The sequence below is a fragment of the Leucoraja erinacea genome, chromosome 17 (assembly GCF_028641065.1).
Source record: "Leucoraja erinacea ecotype New England chromosome 17, Leri_hhj_1, whole genome shotgun sequence".
Lineage (NCBI taxonomy): Eukaryota > Metazoa > Chordata > Chondrichthyes > Rajiformes > Rajidae > Leucoraja > Leucoraja erinaceus.
In genome coordinates, this window is record NC_073393.1 from 34,046,834 (window position 1) to 34,064,004 (window position 17,171).

Here is a 17,171-nt window from a genome sequence, read left to right on the forward strand (position 1 = left end):
CAACTTTGACGTTGGACGCCCTCGTAGAAAAGGAATGGCGGAATAAAAATAAAACGTGCTGTCTTCAGTGTCCTTGAAGTGTGTTTATTATATTCAGATCAAGGCGAGGATCTGACAGCAGGATTCAGTGCTTTGTTCCATCTGTTAAATGGTTACAAACAGGAAGAAAATTCCAAAACTGATCCTACCTTTAGCAAGGCCCCAGCATTGTACATTTTAGCTACTTAGGTTTTTACAGGCTAAGAATTTATAAACAAACCTGGTGCTGAAGGATCAACTAATTGAAAGGGGACTTCTTAATGAAAGATCTGAATTCCGTAACGTATAAAGTATACTTATAATAAATAAATATTCAAAACCTTGGGGTGGATTGAGTAACAGACTTAAATATGTTCAAGACTGGAGGACATTATACACTATAATAGTGAAATTACTCAACCAATGCTGCATATTTGCATTTATATCGTACATAGCCTCCATTTAATTATTTATGAACATATCGGACTCTTTAATCATCCTAGAACAGCTTTGAAATTAGCGGTCGATATGTCTCCAATGTCAAACTTTTGTTTTTTGACCATTGGTTTATTCAGTAGACTAATAGATTATGGACAGCAAAAGCAAAAGTACAAAGTTATGCCTGAATCATTCAAGTTTGTTATTTCCAACAAATATGTAATTTAGACAAGGCAGCAGAAACAAAAAGCCTTTTTTTAAATCTCCTCCTTGGGCCTGGGGCTTTGAGTATTACTGCAATGATGTTTACATGTGTCAAAACCATACTGTGGCAGACCATTACAAAAAACCTGCACCTTATTAAATTTGAAACAGTAATTCAACAAAAGTTCCAAACAAAAAAAATCTTATAAATTGGTCTTTTGATTTGATAAGATCATTTGAAACAACAGCTGAATCATTGCCTGGCATTCTGTGGGGTACAACATTCCCATGAGGAACAAGCTCAATATCAGTGATGTATAAGCCATGGAAGCAAAAGTATTAATTTTCCAAGGTAGACACAAAATGCTGGAGTAACTCAGCAGGACAGACAGCATGTCTGAAGAAGAGTCTCGACCCGAAATGTCACCCATTCCTTCTATTCAGAGATCCTGCCTGGCCCGTTGAGTTACTCCAGCATTTTGTGTCTACCTTCGAATTAAACCAGCATCTGCAGTTCTTTCCTACACATTATTAATTTTCCAAGACTGTGTACACAGCAATTCTCACTAACATAATGCAACTGTGCTTTACTGTAGGAAATTAAGTTGCCAAATTCGATCCCTGATTTGTGCGGAGTTACCCAATCTCATTTGGCCATCTAAAAAGATAATGCAACCATTCCAGGGATTCTCTACTCCAATCACAATTGCAGGGGAAGTTAAATTCATCAGGGATTTTTCCACTTTAATGAACACCCCAAAATGCTCATTGGTGGCACTGGATATGGAAAGGCTGTGTGTTTAGAAATATTTTCTATTATTAATAGACCTTGCAACTTATTGGCTGAACTTGCACGGATCAGGACTTGGCATACATTTCAGCCAAAGTGCTAAAAATTTACAGAAACACAAGTTCAATTTAGAAGAGAAACAATAGCTAAAAATAACATGATTTACTTCAAAACCTTGTGGGTTAACATGAACAGTAAGCACAAGCAGTTTACACATGGAACTATCAAATGTCTTGTGTTTAATTTAGAAGATATGAACGAATATCTTGATAGCATGGCCCAAAACCAAAATGACATTCTCTTCCTGCCATCCAATGCAATTTTGTGTAATTGGACCCGACCCGAAGTGAACTCAAGTGACAAAACAAAACATTTAATACACAAGGCCAGTGGTCCCTGTATGTGAAGCCACCATCATGTCATTTATAATTAGGATTAGTTTAATTTGGCAAAATGTTCAACACAGACATCATGAGTCAAATGGCCTGTTCCACTGCTGCATATCTCAATATTAGTCCCCCTGCATCATCACCAAAAGCACTATTATGTGAAATTTGACTGACCTAATAGTTGGTAAGGCATCAGTAATTTGTGACTTCTTAAGGGCCTGTCCCACTGCGGCGACCTAATTTGCAAGTTTAGAAGAGTTTGCGCTCGACTCAAACTTGCAGCATGCTCGACACGTGATCCTAGGAGGTCACTGTAGCTCTCCTTCATGCTCGAGGGAAGTTCCCGCATACTCGCGGCCTCAGTTTGGCCGAGGAAAATTTTCAGCATGTTGAAAAATTTTCCGCGAGTAAAAATTGGTCAGCATGGTTCTTTTGAACTCGTAGTGGAGTGGGGTCGCTAGGCAGTCGAGGTAGCCGTAGGCAATCTCCTTTGCTGACCTGCCATTTTAATTGGCTCACTGGGGTTTTCAGAACCAAGGAAAACCGACCGGTAATGTTAAATGCCCGCTAAACTTTATTAAAAGTTGTCTGGCTTCTTAAAAGTGTCTCCACTCCTTCTCCCCCCCCCCCCCCCGCGCTCTCTAAAGGAGTGTGTGTGTGTGTGTGTGTGTGTGTGTGTGTGTGTGTTTCATCGATGACGGTCGATCCAGCTCGAAGTTTTTCAGGCGAATGCTCTCGAGCTTGAAGGTCGAAGACAGTCGCTGAAAAGTCGCGTAAGTGGGACAGGCCCTTTACACAGATAATGCAAGGGTATACATGTTGGACAGCATAATTTCATTATTCCAAAAGCAAAGTACTGTTGGTGTTGGAAATCTGAAGTGGAAACAGAAAATGCTGGAAATATTTAATTTATAACTTTCATTAGCCTCAAATGTTTGATCATCAGCCTCAAATGTTTCTCTCATGCTGAGCATTTACAGCAACTATTATTTCCTTCCAACTTCACCACAAGTGGTATCGCCAGCTTACTTGCAAATAAATTACTAGTCATCGCTGTGACTTTCATTCACTGATTCTCACATTGAGAACAATGGCTCTGTTTACAATAACAAAAAGAGAAAGGCAAAGAGCAGGATAAGGGAATAAAGTTGATTTGATTTTTGAAAGTAGAAGAGGATGTGAGATGGAAAAGAGAACTGGACAATTACAAATGGTATAATAACATAAAATGCTGAAAATACACAACGATTCAGGCAGAATCTGTAAAAGAAAAAAAAGAATCAACATTTCTGGTCCGAGATTCTGCATCAGAGGAGGAAAGAAAACAATCTGGAGGAAGGAATAGTAAAGATGAGGGTAGACAAAGGTGCTGGAGAAACTCAGCGGGTGCAGCAGCATCTAAGGAGCGAAGGAAATAGGCAACGTTTCAGGCCAAAACCCTTCTTCAGACTGATGTGGGGGGGGATGGGGAGAAGAAAGGAAAAAGGAAGAGGAGGAGCCCGAGGGCTGGTACACACTAGGGTGAACAGAGAAGGGGAGGAGACAGCAAATGATACCGGAAATTGGTGAATTAAATGTTTATGCCACTAAGGTGCAGACTGCCTATGCGGAATATGAGGTGCTGTTCCTCCAATTTCCGATGGTGCACACTATGGCCATGGAGGAGGCCCAGGACAGAGAGGTCGGATTCGGAATGGGAGGGGGAGTTGAAGTGCTGAGCCACCGGGAGATCAGGTTGGTTAATGCGGACCGAGCGAAGGTGTTTGGCGAAATGATTGCCAAGCCTACGCTTGGTCTCATCAATGTAGATCAGCTGACATCTAGAGGTGACATAAAGATGAGGCAGTGGGTGCTGGAAAACAGGTGATTGAAGAGATGAAGGGTGTATGAAGCGTTTTGGATATAGGTAGGGAAGGATTGGACCCGGGGAGGATAGGATGGAGTTGAGTTATGCGAAAATTAATTCAGTGGGACAAGAGCAAGCAGAAACAATGGGTCTGCCAGGGCAGCTCTGTATATGGAAAGTTAAGTTTCAGTTGCATGGAAAAGTAAGGAAGGGATGGGTAGAACAAAGGTAACATCTCTGTCACTCATTTTGTTCACCATATAAGTCCCTGCCAGATTATGCCTCTTTGTCTGCCTTAAGTGTAGTTAATAGCAGGGGGGGTGCAGGGTTGAGGCGGCCATAAGATGAGCAGAGCAAGGCATGGTACCAGGTAAGGTCGACATATCAGGACCCCGCTACTGACAGACTAGTGTTGTTTATGCACTTGTGGGAAAAAAATGATGTTTTGAACTGTTGATTTATTATTGTTTATGTTGTTAGATCTGTTGTAAATGAGCAGAGCATATGGTACAAGTTGGCCAGGATGCACTTGCATAAGAAGAAAATCTGAATAGAAATGGCTGGTTTTGATACAAACAGAAAAAAGGTGATTTATTTAAAGTTAGAGAATTTGATAGTGGTTTTTGGATGTAAGATGAGCTGCTATTTTTCAAGCTTGAATTAAGCTTCATTACAGTGGAGAAGGCCAAAGATAGATATATAAAGAACCATAATCTGCTTCTGATTGGCACATTTACTTACTTGATTTCACTTTATCAGATGTTTAAGAAATAACTGCAGATGCAGGAAAAAATGCTGGAGAAACTCAGCGGGTGAGGCAGCATCTATGGAGCGAAGGAATAGGTGACGTTTCGGGCCGAGACCAAAACGTCACCTATTCCTTCACTCCATAGGTGCTGCCTCACCCGCTGAGTTTCTCCAGCATTTTTGTCTGCCTTCACTTTATCAGATATTCCATTTGTTCTACCCATTCCTCCTCCATCTGAATCTAACTTGTTTTGACTCCCAGTTTAAAAAAAAAATCTCAGACATGAAACATCAACTCTCTTTATGTTTCCACAGATGCTACCTGACCGGTTGAAAGTTTCCAACATTTTTTGTTTTTTATTTCATATTTCCAGCATTTGCCACTTTTTGATATCCAGATGGGTTAACATGAACACCCATATTTCCAGTGAACAAAAGTATTTCATGGTTCATTGCATACATTATATAAAATCATGACTTAAAACAGATAATTAAAATGATTAAAATTAGACAGAGTACAATAATAAGGACACAGAAGGGGCTCTGTGATAGTACTTTGCACTTCAACCCTTTAGCACCACCTTTCACACCTTAATTTAATCTCAAGTAATATATATATATATAGAAATATAAAGAATAACCACAGAGTATTCAACACAACTTGTTTAACAGGAAGTTGAAAGAAGAAAGTCTTGTTCATATAACAATTGTAAACTATTTCAAGTTCAGGATGCAGTCCGAAACTTTACAAGACTGTTGTAACCATCTCCTATTGACTCATTATTCATTTTAATATCATCTGTGGAAATAAGTTGCAAGTGTAAGTCATTGGTGTGATGCTAACAACTTTATCCCACTCCATGATAGAGCTAGTCTAAAGTGCACCAATTTAATTTCAATTCTTCTCAGAAATAAAATCTCTGTAGCCATTTCGATCACCCATTAGTTTCTTCACCTTATCATGGATGTTCGGGTCCTATGGTCCAACACAAGGTGGATGCTGGTTTTAAGATAAGTTAATAATCAATATAGCTTTTAAAACTATTCTTTACATGGTAAAAATGTGTGTAGAAATTACCACATTAACATGAGAACAGAGCTCATCCTTCTGAGAAAGTGTCTCTCCAGAATTCTACATCATTTTTACATTTTTCAAGCTGTCATCTCCTTTTCATATTGTACCTAGTATAAATCCATTCAGGATTATATTATAATGCTGATGATTAAGTTTTACTTCAGAAAGCTAAAGTTTTGGTTTTACCATTCATTAATGTCTTGTCGTTTTATTTCTACTGAGTTAGGAATACTATGACAGAGGCTTCAAAGAATAAAGAAAAACAAGCATAACTACCCTGGATCACATAAAAATGTGTACCAATGTTTTACCCTTGCAGGATATAGTATTAATCATTACCCAATTGTAACAAGGAGTTAGCAACTTTATCCTCTATTATGTGATATATGTTTGGTTCTTAAATAGAGTTCCCTCTGGCTATTTGTATTATGTTCCATTTGGTCCTACAGAGGGAATGCGTATGCGGAAAAGACCTTGCTGTAACTGTAGTTTGAAGAGCTTGCAATTTGCAATACGTAGTGCTGCGCAACCTGTTCGACGGAGATCGGAAGGGAGTAATGGCTTGGTGTGATGCCAGGTTCCTGTACTTCTGCGAAATTCTCTGACAAAGTCATACTGCGTGCCTAGAAGTAATGGAGAAAAGATGTCAAATGTTGCTTTTCCAGCTACAATTGGAGAGAAGATGTTGAAGTGAAAGTTTTCCAAAATATAACATATCCAGTTGAAAGCCATCAAAAACAGAAGGGTTTGCCATATAGAACATTATGGGAGACTCCTTTTATGGTAATAATGCAAAAGTCACATTTCTCAGAAACCTTTTTTAGTCAATTAATTTTCAGGATCTGACAATTAGTTGCAAAGTCACATTTATTGCCTACCCCTCAATTGTCTGAGAGAAGATGGGGGGTGAGCTACTTGAACTGCTGTAGGTTTTATCCTGAAGGGACTCCAACCTGTGGTGGGGGGGGGGGGAAGTTCCACGATTTAGATCTTGTTATGAGAACGGATAGCAGTATATTTCCAACTCAGGATGGTGAAACCTGTACCGGCCGATCAATGCAGCCTCCAAAACATTTTTTTTTTTTTTTTTTTTGTTTATTTTATTAGAAGTTAATACAGCACAAAACAGTACAGTGGCACCTAATTTTAGGTGCCAACTATGTAATACCGTAATCCATTCTATGTACAACCTCTAGTTTTATGTTATAAGAAGGAAGTAAGCAGGACAAGAAAAAGAAAACAATAGAAAGGGGAAAAAGTGGAAAAATAGATGGTAGAGAGTAGAAAAACGTGAAGTGTGTATATAAAAAATAAAAAAAGGAAGAGAGAAAGTGGAAAGTAGAAATAGAAGAGAAGGCCCCTTAAAAGAGAATTTTTCAAATCTGTATTCGGAGATGTAGATCTATCCGCGTCATGAACTGAAATCAGCAATCCTTACGGTACCGCTGCATCACATGATTCCAAAAAGTCGATGAAAGGAGACCAACTCCTTAAGAATTGGTCATATTTATCTATTAGTCGGAGTCTCATTTCTTCAAGGCGTGCTATGTCCATCATATTCCTAATCCACATTTTAACAGTTGGTGTGGTTGTATTTTTCCAAAATTTAAGTATCAATTTCTTTCCAATTATTAACCCATAATTAAAAAAAACATTTTGATCTTTATTTAAATTGGTATCTTCTCCTCCAAAACATAGTAGTACATTGTTGCATAAATATATTTTATGCTTTTTCAAAAAGTGGCTCAATCCAAACTCTCACATCCAGACACTCACTCACCTGTGTCCAGATCTCCAATAACATAAATGCTGGCACCAAGGGGCACAGCACCATATACGAAAGAAGAGCTTGTTGGGATGCAGAGCGTCTGGTCATTCAAATATATCCATCTGCAAAACAATATTATAAATGAATCACACTAAAGACACAATCAGGTTTCCAAGCTGGTAATCTATGCACCAATTATGTATTGATTCCAACTCACATAATGAACACAAAGCAATATTTCACAGTAGTCGCAGTACTGTGGTCACAGAAGATTTGGTTGTTACAGATATTTATATGAATTATAAGCAACATAAATCTGGAGCACCAAAGGATTTGGACTGCGTGGTTTGTTCGTAGCACCATTCAATTGACATTCTATGAGAGGGCACAAAGTGCTGGAACAACTCAGTGGGTCAGACAGCATCTCTGGAGAATATCAATCGGTGATGTTTCAGGTTGGGACACTCCTTTATTTTGAGAGCAGTTCACAGTATAAGCTAAAACTGTTAACACTTATGCCACAGCAGTAGAGCACACACAGCCAACTTCACAATGGTACCGGAATTCCAGAAAGTCTGTCCAGGATGTGTACATTCTTCTCTGGCTGGCAGTGAATCTCTGTCACAGAGGGTGTGGCAAGTCGGGCGATTAGAAACACAAGGTGAAAATTGATAAATATTTGAAAGGATCAAATAATTGATGACAGACACAAAATTCTGGAGTAACTCAGCAGGATTGGCAGCATCTCTGGAGAGAAGGAATGTCCCGCTGTTTTACTCCAGCATTTTGTGTCTACCTTCGTTTAAACCAGCACCTGCAGTTCTTTCTTAAAGAAGTGATGGCTATGTGTAACTGGCACAGAAGAGGAGACAAGGCCAGCATAGGTCTGCCATGATTATGCTGAATGGATACGCAGGTTTGAGAGGCTTGTTGGCCTACTAGTTTGTGTTTCCAGTGTAGGTCAAAGGCCATTAAATTATACACAGGGATATCCACATTTCTCCAGAAACCAGTTCCATTTCCATTAAAATCAAAGATAAATGTACTTCAGAGTTATATCTCATTGAAACAGGTTCATATTGGATCTATGGTTGAGCCACTTCCTATCCATCACCAGGACATACTGTATGTATTTTCTTAGCATATCTGTGGTTTAAAATTTGATATATTCGCTGTTCATTGTTAACCACCAATGCAGCAAATTCCAGTCCTTAACATTTTTCAATTGATTCATTTGAAAATAGTCCAATAGTGGATAAATGCAGGGCCAGTACACATACAAAATAACTGAGTGCATTTCAAGAAATGGTTTAATATTGACTACAGATGAAAGCATAGTTTTTGACATATCAAAAAGTACATGTTTGTAGTTTTACTAATTTAATATTGATCAATATTAGACAAGCATTGTGGCCTGTTAAGAGTGTGTGACCTTAAACATGCTGGCATGTGATGCATTCTATTAAGCACAAGTAAAGGGAAAGTAGACAAAAATGCTGGAGAAACTCAGCGGGTGCAGCAGCATCTATGGAGAGGAATAGGTGACGTTTCGGGTCGAGACCCTTCTTCAGGCTAATGTAGGGGGGGGGAGAGCTGGGAAGGAGAGGGGAAGGAGGGAGAAAGCAAGGGCTACCTGAAATTGGAGAAGTCAATGTTCATACTGCTGGGGTGCAAACTACCCAAGCGAAATATGAGGGGCTGTTCCTCCAATTTATGCTGGGCCTCACTCTGGCAATGGAGGAGGCCCAGGACAGAATGGTTGTATACGGAATGGGATATGCTTTTCTGTTCAAGTCTTAACAGACTTACCTCGTTAATAAACACTTAAATTCCCACTGATTCACAGGGATTTTGAACCTATTGAAAATATCTAACAAAATCCCATTAACCAAATGTGATACTACTGTTCTGCATTATAATAGAACATTGTTGTAAAAAGCAAATATCCATTGTAAAACCGGCAAGTAAAAGTTGAAAAATATTAATACATTTTGCAAAATTTGTGTATTTACCCCCAAAAGGTCACAAAGCCCAGCTATTTAATGATAAACTCCAAATAAACCCATGTCATCTGTTTACCCTATAGCAAACAAATATCACGTTATATTCCAGTAGTGCTTCAGTTCAGAGGTAAAACCACTTATTCATAATATCTTTTAGTTTAATTACTATTATACAAGCTGTGAGAAACAGGGAAAATTATCAACAAAAATAAATGGCTTTATTCACTGTGCAATGAATGCAGAAAATATGGCCTAAAAAGATTTTAGGGTTTAAACATTGGGTCAATTTCTACACAGCCTCAATATTCCAGGGACCGTCATGAGGGAGGGAGAATAATGGACAACCCGGCGTGAGGGGACTGCCGGGGGGGGGGGGGGGGGGGGGGGGGGGAAACAATGGACAATGGCGTGGGGGAATGGCTGTGGGTGGGGAAGAACAAAGGAGGAGCCGGCGTGCTTTGTAACTTTGTCAGTGCCGTAAGTGGCCGCTATTTGTTTACCTTGGGTACGCAAGCAAAGAATCTCACTGTGCCTAGTCACGTGTGACAATAAAGTATTCCATTCCATTCCATTTCAATTCAAACTTAAAAATAACAAAATCTCATTTGATCCATCATAATTTAATTCATATGCATGTTTGATTAGTATCAATAGAAACTTGTTGGTGGTGTGGTTATTGTGGGCTGATGTGCCTGTTTTTACGCTGCATAAATCTATTATGATGTGGCTCGCGGGACACAGAAGGAAGCCATCATGGATAGAAAAAAAACATTCAAATGAAAGCATAAAGGCACAAATGTGAACATTTAGATATGAACCTTATGTTGTTTAACTGGATCTGGCAACAACTTTTTCCAAGGATCAGAAAAAATCAAGCAAGAACTCAATAAACACGTGCAGATGTCCATTATGAAAAAAACAGCAAATGGTATCCAACTTTGAGACAAAATTATCGCTGGCCTGATCCTTCTGAAATATATACAGAAATATGGGAAGCAAGCCAAAGCAGTTCAGTTTTAATTATATGATTTTCCCACATTGTATTAATCTTTATTCTGGTAATAAGACCTTGACAATCACTTTGACACGTACTGGCAACAGAAGATATCATGCATCAACTTCAAGTAGTCCCCTCACTTGGAAATATAATTATTTTCAGCTGATTTATATTAAGTGCAAAGTCTTTAAAAAAAGATAAAGTGTTCATGGAATAATTTGTATGACTCTTACTAAATAATAAAAAATTAAATGACAATGCATTTTAAACACATACATTGTTTTCTATCTAGATTCTTGATGTGGAACAGAAATATGTCCGTTAATAAAATCACACATATTTTTGGTAATTTGAAGAGTTTAAAACACAAAATAATAGCCCTTTTCATTTCTGCAATTTCTTGTGCTTCAGGTCTATAACAAAATACAATTTTGCTACTATCCACAAGGTTACGACAAAGAACATAAAAGATATAAATTAGAGTACATTGACGGGAAAGCCTCTCTAATTTGTTCTCGTTCTGAACATCAAAAGCAGTTCAGGGAGGGTTCACTCAGTAGATTCCTTGAATGAAGGAGTTTGTCTTATGAGGGAAGGTTGAGTTTAGAAGAATGAAACAATAAAAAGCACAAAGTCTGTTGCTTGAAGGATGAATGCGAAGAAATATTCCCCTTGTGGGAATACAGTTTCAGAATAATGAAGTGTCCCTTTAAGATAGACGGGGAATTTTTTCATCTTTGTGATGGTTGCAAAGCTTGTGAACACTCTACCTCAGGGAGTTGTGGACACTGACGCTGATTATATTCATAATGAAGATAGACACATTTATGGATTATCATAACGGAGATGGGAAGAAAAGTGGAGCTGAGGCTAATATCAGATCAGCCATGAATAAACTTACTGAAAGGCCATTGTTTTGTTTGTTTCATTATGTTATCTATTGAGTACTATGTTTACAAACCTGTTATACTGCCTCAAGTAAGAATTGTTACATTGTTCCATTTTGGTACATGTGACAATTAAGCACTTGAGTGTTGTGTAACTATCTCCATCGCATTCTATCTCTGTGTGGTACAAGAAATCAGATGCTTATTTGAAGACTCAGGACTAAAGCATGGCAAATAAATGCTTTAATAAACAGAAAATCTAAAAGTCCTAACAAGCAGCACAGTAGTGCAGCTGGTAGAGCTGCTGCTTCATAGCGCTAGATAAACCAGGTTTGATCCTAACCCCGGGTGCTGTCTGTGTGGAGTTTGCCCGTTCTCCTTGTGACCACATGGGTATCCCCTGGATGGTCCCCTGGATGGAGAGAATTTTCTGGTTTCCTCCCACATTACAAAGACGTGCAAGTTTGTTGCTTAATTGGCCTCTGTAAATTGTCCCTCGTGTGTAAGAAAGTGGGATAACAGAACTAGTCTGAACAGCTGATCGATGGTTGGCGTGGACTCAGTGGGCCAAAGGGCCTGTTGCCATGCTGTATCTTTAAACTAATAAACTAAACTAAAGATTTCAGTAAAGTGGTGAAATATTTTATTTAAAAGACATAGCTAGTTTCCGACACACGTTGGTTCTCTAATCATATTTCTAGAAAATAATTGAGTGGGTATCGCGGGATAAAAGCAGATCCACTGTTCATTTTACACGTAGTGTGGCGGCCCATGGTGGTTAGCCACTCGTGGTGCGAACCCTCGGCTCTGGAGGTAGGGTCATGTGACTTGGTTTGGCAGGAAGAGCGGATCACGGGTCTCCCCTGGGGTATATATACTGCTGGTAACACCCTTTCCCCTTGTTGTGGTTTTGAGAGCTGTTTTGTTTTAATCTAATAAATGTCACTTGTTTAACACGTGTTCCTTCACCATACGACGGCCTATCATCCACAGTCTTATGAGTTGGTGGAACGGTTCCACCGCCATCTCAAGGCAACTCTGTAGGCGCGCTCACGGGTCCCGAGTGGATGGATGAGTTGCCGTGGGTCTTGCTAGGCATTCTGACCGCCCCAAAGGTGGATTTGGCTTCGTCCTCTGCGAAATTGGTCTCTGGCACCCTGCTTAGCGTTCCTGGGGAGTTTATCCCGGCTGCTGGTGTGTCCCTGGTGCCACCCTCGTCTGTGTTGGTCTGTTTGCGGGAGAGGGTCGGCACCCTGTTGCCTGTCCCGACGTCTCGCCATGGCGTGGCTCCTTCCCATGTGCCGCCGGCTCTCATGGACTGTTTGTATGTCTTTCTTCGCCGCAACGCCCACTGGTCCTTTGCAGCGCCCATATGAGTGCCCCCTTTCGGAAGCTGCAACATGGGCCTACTACTTTTATTTTGGACATGGGGGGCGTCGGAGGGAAACTGTGTCTGTGGCTCGTTTGAAGCCGGCCCATTTGGACCTTAGCGAGCCAGCACAGGTGGCCCAGCCTCGTCATCGGGGGGCGTCCGCAGTCCCGGGTTCATTCCCGCGTTCGTTCGTGTAAAACAGATGACCCATTGTTGCTATCTGCCTGTAATAACATTCACTTAAACATGCTCGAACCTGTATTTAAACTTAAGGAATGTAGTAATTTTTGAAAATATACATTGAACGGAAACTAAAGAAGAACTTAAAGGTAAACACAAAATGCTGGAGTAACTCAGCGGGACAGGCGGCATCTCTGGAGAGAAGGAATGGGTGACGTTTCGGGTCAAGACCCTTCTTCAGGCTGATCTCGACCCAAAACGTCACCCATTCCTTCTCTCAAGAGATGCTGCCTATCCCGCTGTTACTCCAGCATTTTGTGTCTGCCTTCGATTTTAACGAGCATCTGCAGTTCTTTCTTACTAAATAAGAACTTTGTGGTGGCTCCAGTGATTAAGGAGAAAAGATGTAAAACATCTTAATAGGAATGCTAATACTAAAAACTTCATCAGAGCTTTTCATATGGTTGGAAGAGCAGCTTCATAGATGTTAAATTGTTAACCTTTGATTCCAACCTGAGATGAACAAACCCATAAACTATCTGCAATTGAATGAAGTGCAGATTAAGTTAAATTAATTTAAAAAATATTATGACGTATGAAGAAAGGTCATGCAAATATTAACTGTTTTCTTTGTCCCGATCCAAACATTCAATTATGTTAGCTAAATTATCCAATTTGTTTTCAAATAATGACCAATTATGACCAATGACAGATTAATGAACTGAAAGGTATCATGGTGTTCTTATATTTATTCAAGTGCATAGAAATCATTTTTCTAGTATAACCACCGGGTGGCGCCATTAATGGCTGCTTTGCCAACAGTCTGTCTGTACATTCCTTCTTTGTTGTTGGTTTGTATGTGTTAAATGTATGTTTTTAGTCTTCTTTCCGCTTGTTTAATGTGGGGGGGGGGGGGGGGGGGGGGGAGTTGGGGAAACTATTTCTAATCTCTTACCTCGACGGAGAGGCAATTTTTCCCCCATATCATATTTCTGTCCGCACTGCGGCCTAACATCGAAGAGTTGGCGGCCCTTGCTGGAGACCAACTTCGAGAGCTCCACCGCGGGAGCCTGCAGACTTTAACATCATGGAGCTCGCAGTCTCTGGTTAGAGACCGATTCGGGAACGCAAGCCGCAGAAGCTTCGACCGCCCTGACGGGGGAGCTTTGATTGCCCTGACGAGCGGGGGCTTCGACCGCTGGTGGCTGTGGGAGCATCGCTCTCCGCAACTGCGGATGGTTCAACTGCCTCGACCGCGGGAGAATACAAGAGGAAGAAGGTTGGACTTTATTGCTTTCCATCATAGGAAGTTTGTGTTTCCATCACAGGATGTTTATGTTGACTTTTATGTAGTTATGCATCTTAGTATGGCAATTCGAATTTCACTAACTTAATTGGTACATGCGACAATAAACTGACCTTGAACCTTGAGATTACTTTTGACATGTTAATTATATTACAGAATTATGAAAAAAAATTATTACCAGTATTTTACCAAGTACCGTTATGAAAAGGTATAATTGAATAAAGAAACTTCACCTACAAAAATTGCATTTTTGGTACAAAAAAAATAGTGCTGGAGAAACTCAGCAGGACAAGCAACATCTGAGGAAGGATCCTGACCCAAAATGTTGTCTGTCCATTTTCCTCTACAATGATGGCTGACCCGATGAGTTCCACCAGCACTTTGTTTTTTGCTCAAGATTCCAGCATCTGCAATCTCTTATGTCTCCATTCTTTTGGGCAACATATTTATAGACAGCAAAAATACAAAATGCCAGAGTCACTAAGCATCTCTGGAGAACAAGGATGAGTGATGTTTCGGGTTGGGACCCTGCAGACTCATTGGGCAAAAGCTGGAAGAGAAGGGGGAAGGACAAAGCCAGGCAAGTGATGGGTGGATACCAGTGAGGGCGGCGGTGGTTGGATTGGCAGGTAGCCGGACAAAGGGCAGAGATGAAAGGAAACAAAAGCCTTTGAGCTATGGATAGAAGAGAATTGTGAAGTCAGAGGAAGGGATGAAAATGGAAGCCACCAGGGTGGGGGAGATCATTCCACAGGGTAGTAAATTACCCAAGCAGAATATCAGATGGCACACATTTCTCTAAAACTCTTCCATCCAGGGACCCCAGTAGCTCTTCCAGGTGAGATGGAGATTCACATGTATCTGGTCTAAACTCATCTCATCTACCATATTTGATACTCCTAATGTCCGGTTCTTTACATCACCGAGACAAAGCGTAGCCTAGGCAATCATTTAGCCAAACACAGGCTCGGTCCTACAAGGCCTGCTGGATCTCCCTGGTGCAAACCATTTTAACATCCCTTTCAATACTCATACTGATCTTCTGTCCTGGGTTTTGTCACATCCCCACCTCTCTACCAGCTCTGCTCATCTATTACGAAAAATGTCTTCACAGTACATCAAGTAATACAGTTAAGATGGAGATACAAATTTAAAATGAATTAACTCACACTTCAGCACCTGGGTCTAAAATAATTGATTGGTTAGGCTCTGCTGCATACCATTATACAGTGGGTAGCAATATGACCAAAAAGTCTTGTAGAGTATGCAATTTCAATTTTTCTAAAAATGTGCGGCTAAGGAACTTTTATTTTGCTGTAGCAACTACTATTAAATTGTATCATGTGGGGAATTGCAGCTAAAACGATGAAAGGAAACTGCAAATAAATGAAAATAGCCAATTTATAAGCAGTTTCATGATGATGGAATTGTCTATTAATTTATTATTTTCACATGCAATTTAATTTGATGGAATTGAGAAACATTGAGGAATAATTGGACACCATTTAGGCGAGACACTCAAATTACAAATTAAGCTATTTAAATTTTGCATGTTATATACATATTTATATTCACATCATTAATCATTGGTATTTATTGCCATTGTTAAGCCATGAAGGATATCTTAGTTTTTAAGTGTATAATCTTGGAAGTAATACTATTTAGGATGTCAACCAGATATCCAACTGAAAGCATTTAATATAAAGTATTAAATTAAATCCATAAATATAGTTTGTCATAGGTTATTCCAAGCTAACATTAGTTGTAAATGGAAAAAAGATTTATTTTGTGAACTATGTTCATAAGTTATAAACTGTCTTGGATACCAAATAAAATATTTTAACCTTGTTATACGATGTCAACAAGTTCTTGCAGAAAGAATTTTCCATCCAAACTGTTTCAATCTTGAAACTTGTGTCGTTTGTGCAATCAGGTCAAAGAAAGTTGGAGCTGATTTAGATTTCTATCAGTATTTCTGTTTTTATCGGAATCTCCTATTAAAAACAGTTAATCTCAGTTCTCGTTTCTTTCTCCGTTTTGTTCCCTTTGAAAATATTTCAGCATTCAAACTGTAGCTCTGGGGGAAGTAAAACTTTTTTGAAAAATAATTTTCCCGAAATTCTGCCATGGCACCAGTGGGAAGAATTGATATTTGTGGAAAGTTTGTTTCCCTGTTCGTTTCCTGATATGAAACCAAGCTGTTGTGGCAAGCTGCATGTTCTGTCTGAAGAATGAATAAGGCCTGGGATTACCACAAGGCATTAATGCAGATAGCTGACCTTTATTAAGTAATTGCAGCTTCCGATATACCTTTTCTCAAGGCATTTTTTGTTGCGTTCAACATTTTTAAAACATCGATAAGGGTCTAGTTTACATTCTCAATGCATACTTAGCTTTTAGACACACCAAAATTACGTGCACTAGTGGGAGAGTTTAGGACGAGAGGTCATAGCCTCAGTATTAAAGGGCGTTCTGTTAGGAAGGAAATGAGGAGGAATTTCTTTACTCAGAGGGTGGTGAATCTGTGAAATTCTTTGCCACAGAAGGCTGTGGAGGCCGGGTCAATGGATATTTTTAAGGCAAAGATAAATAAGATTCTTGATTAGTATGGGTGTCAGGGGTGTTTCTATCATGAATTCAGCCCACCATCACAATGCATCCTTATCCTACTGAATCATGTGAAATCACTTGATTACGTATGTATTTACAGCAGTTAGGAATTTGATTATAATTCAAAACAACCCAAATTTCTTATGGTTGGTAACACAATGTGTGGAAGATTATTTTTGAGAGGAACAATACATAATTATTATTACTGATTATCAAACTCTTGGGCCCCAAGAGAAAGTGTTTATATATGTATCTTCTAATCCCCTTTAAAATATTTTGCAAAGTGATTTTTTTTTTCCAAAGTATATATTTACGGCTTGAAGTTTTTTAATTTTCATTTTTGATTTAGTTCAGGATATTTCTGTACTTTTTATAAATATTTGGCAAACTGCTTAATTTAAGTTGCAAACAAAAAGTCCATGAATAAGATGTCACAACTTTGATCTCAACTGGTAAAATTAAGTTACTAAACAAGCAAGTCTTTGGCTGACGTGGTCTGTGCCTGCACTCAGATCCTGCAAGATGAAGCTGTTCCGTGATT

General features: G+C 39.4%; 1 protein-coding gene across 1 annotated transcript in view; it reads right to left on the reverse strand.

The window, feature by feature from the left end:
* Positions 1-5,082: 5,082 nt before the first annotated feature.
* Positions 5,083-17,171, reverse strand: part of gan (gigaxonin) — a 55,934-nt gene continuing 43,845 nt past the window's right edge. The window contains exons 10-11 of the mRNA XM_055648944.1: positions 7,288-7,397; positions 5,083-6,130 (exon numbers count right to left, since the gene is read on the reverse strand). Coding sequence (XP_055504919.1) covers positions 5,934-6,130; positions 7,288-7,397 — 307 coding nt within the window. The 3' untranslated portion in view covers positions 5,083-5,933. The remainder of the gene's footprint in view (positions 6,131-7,287; positions 7,398-17,171) is intronic.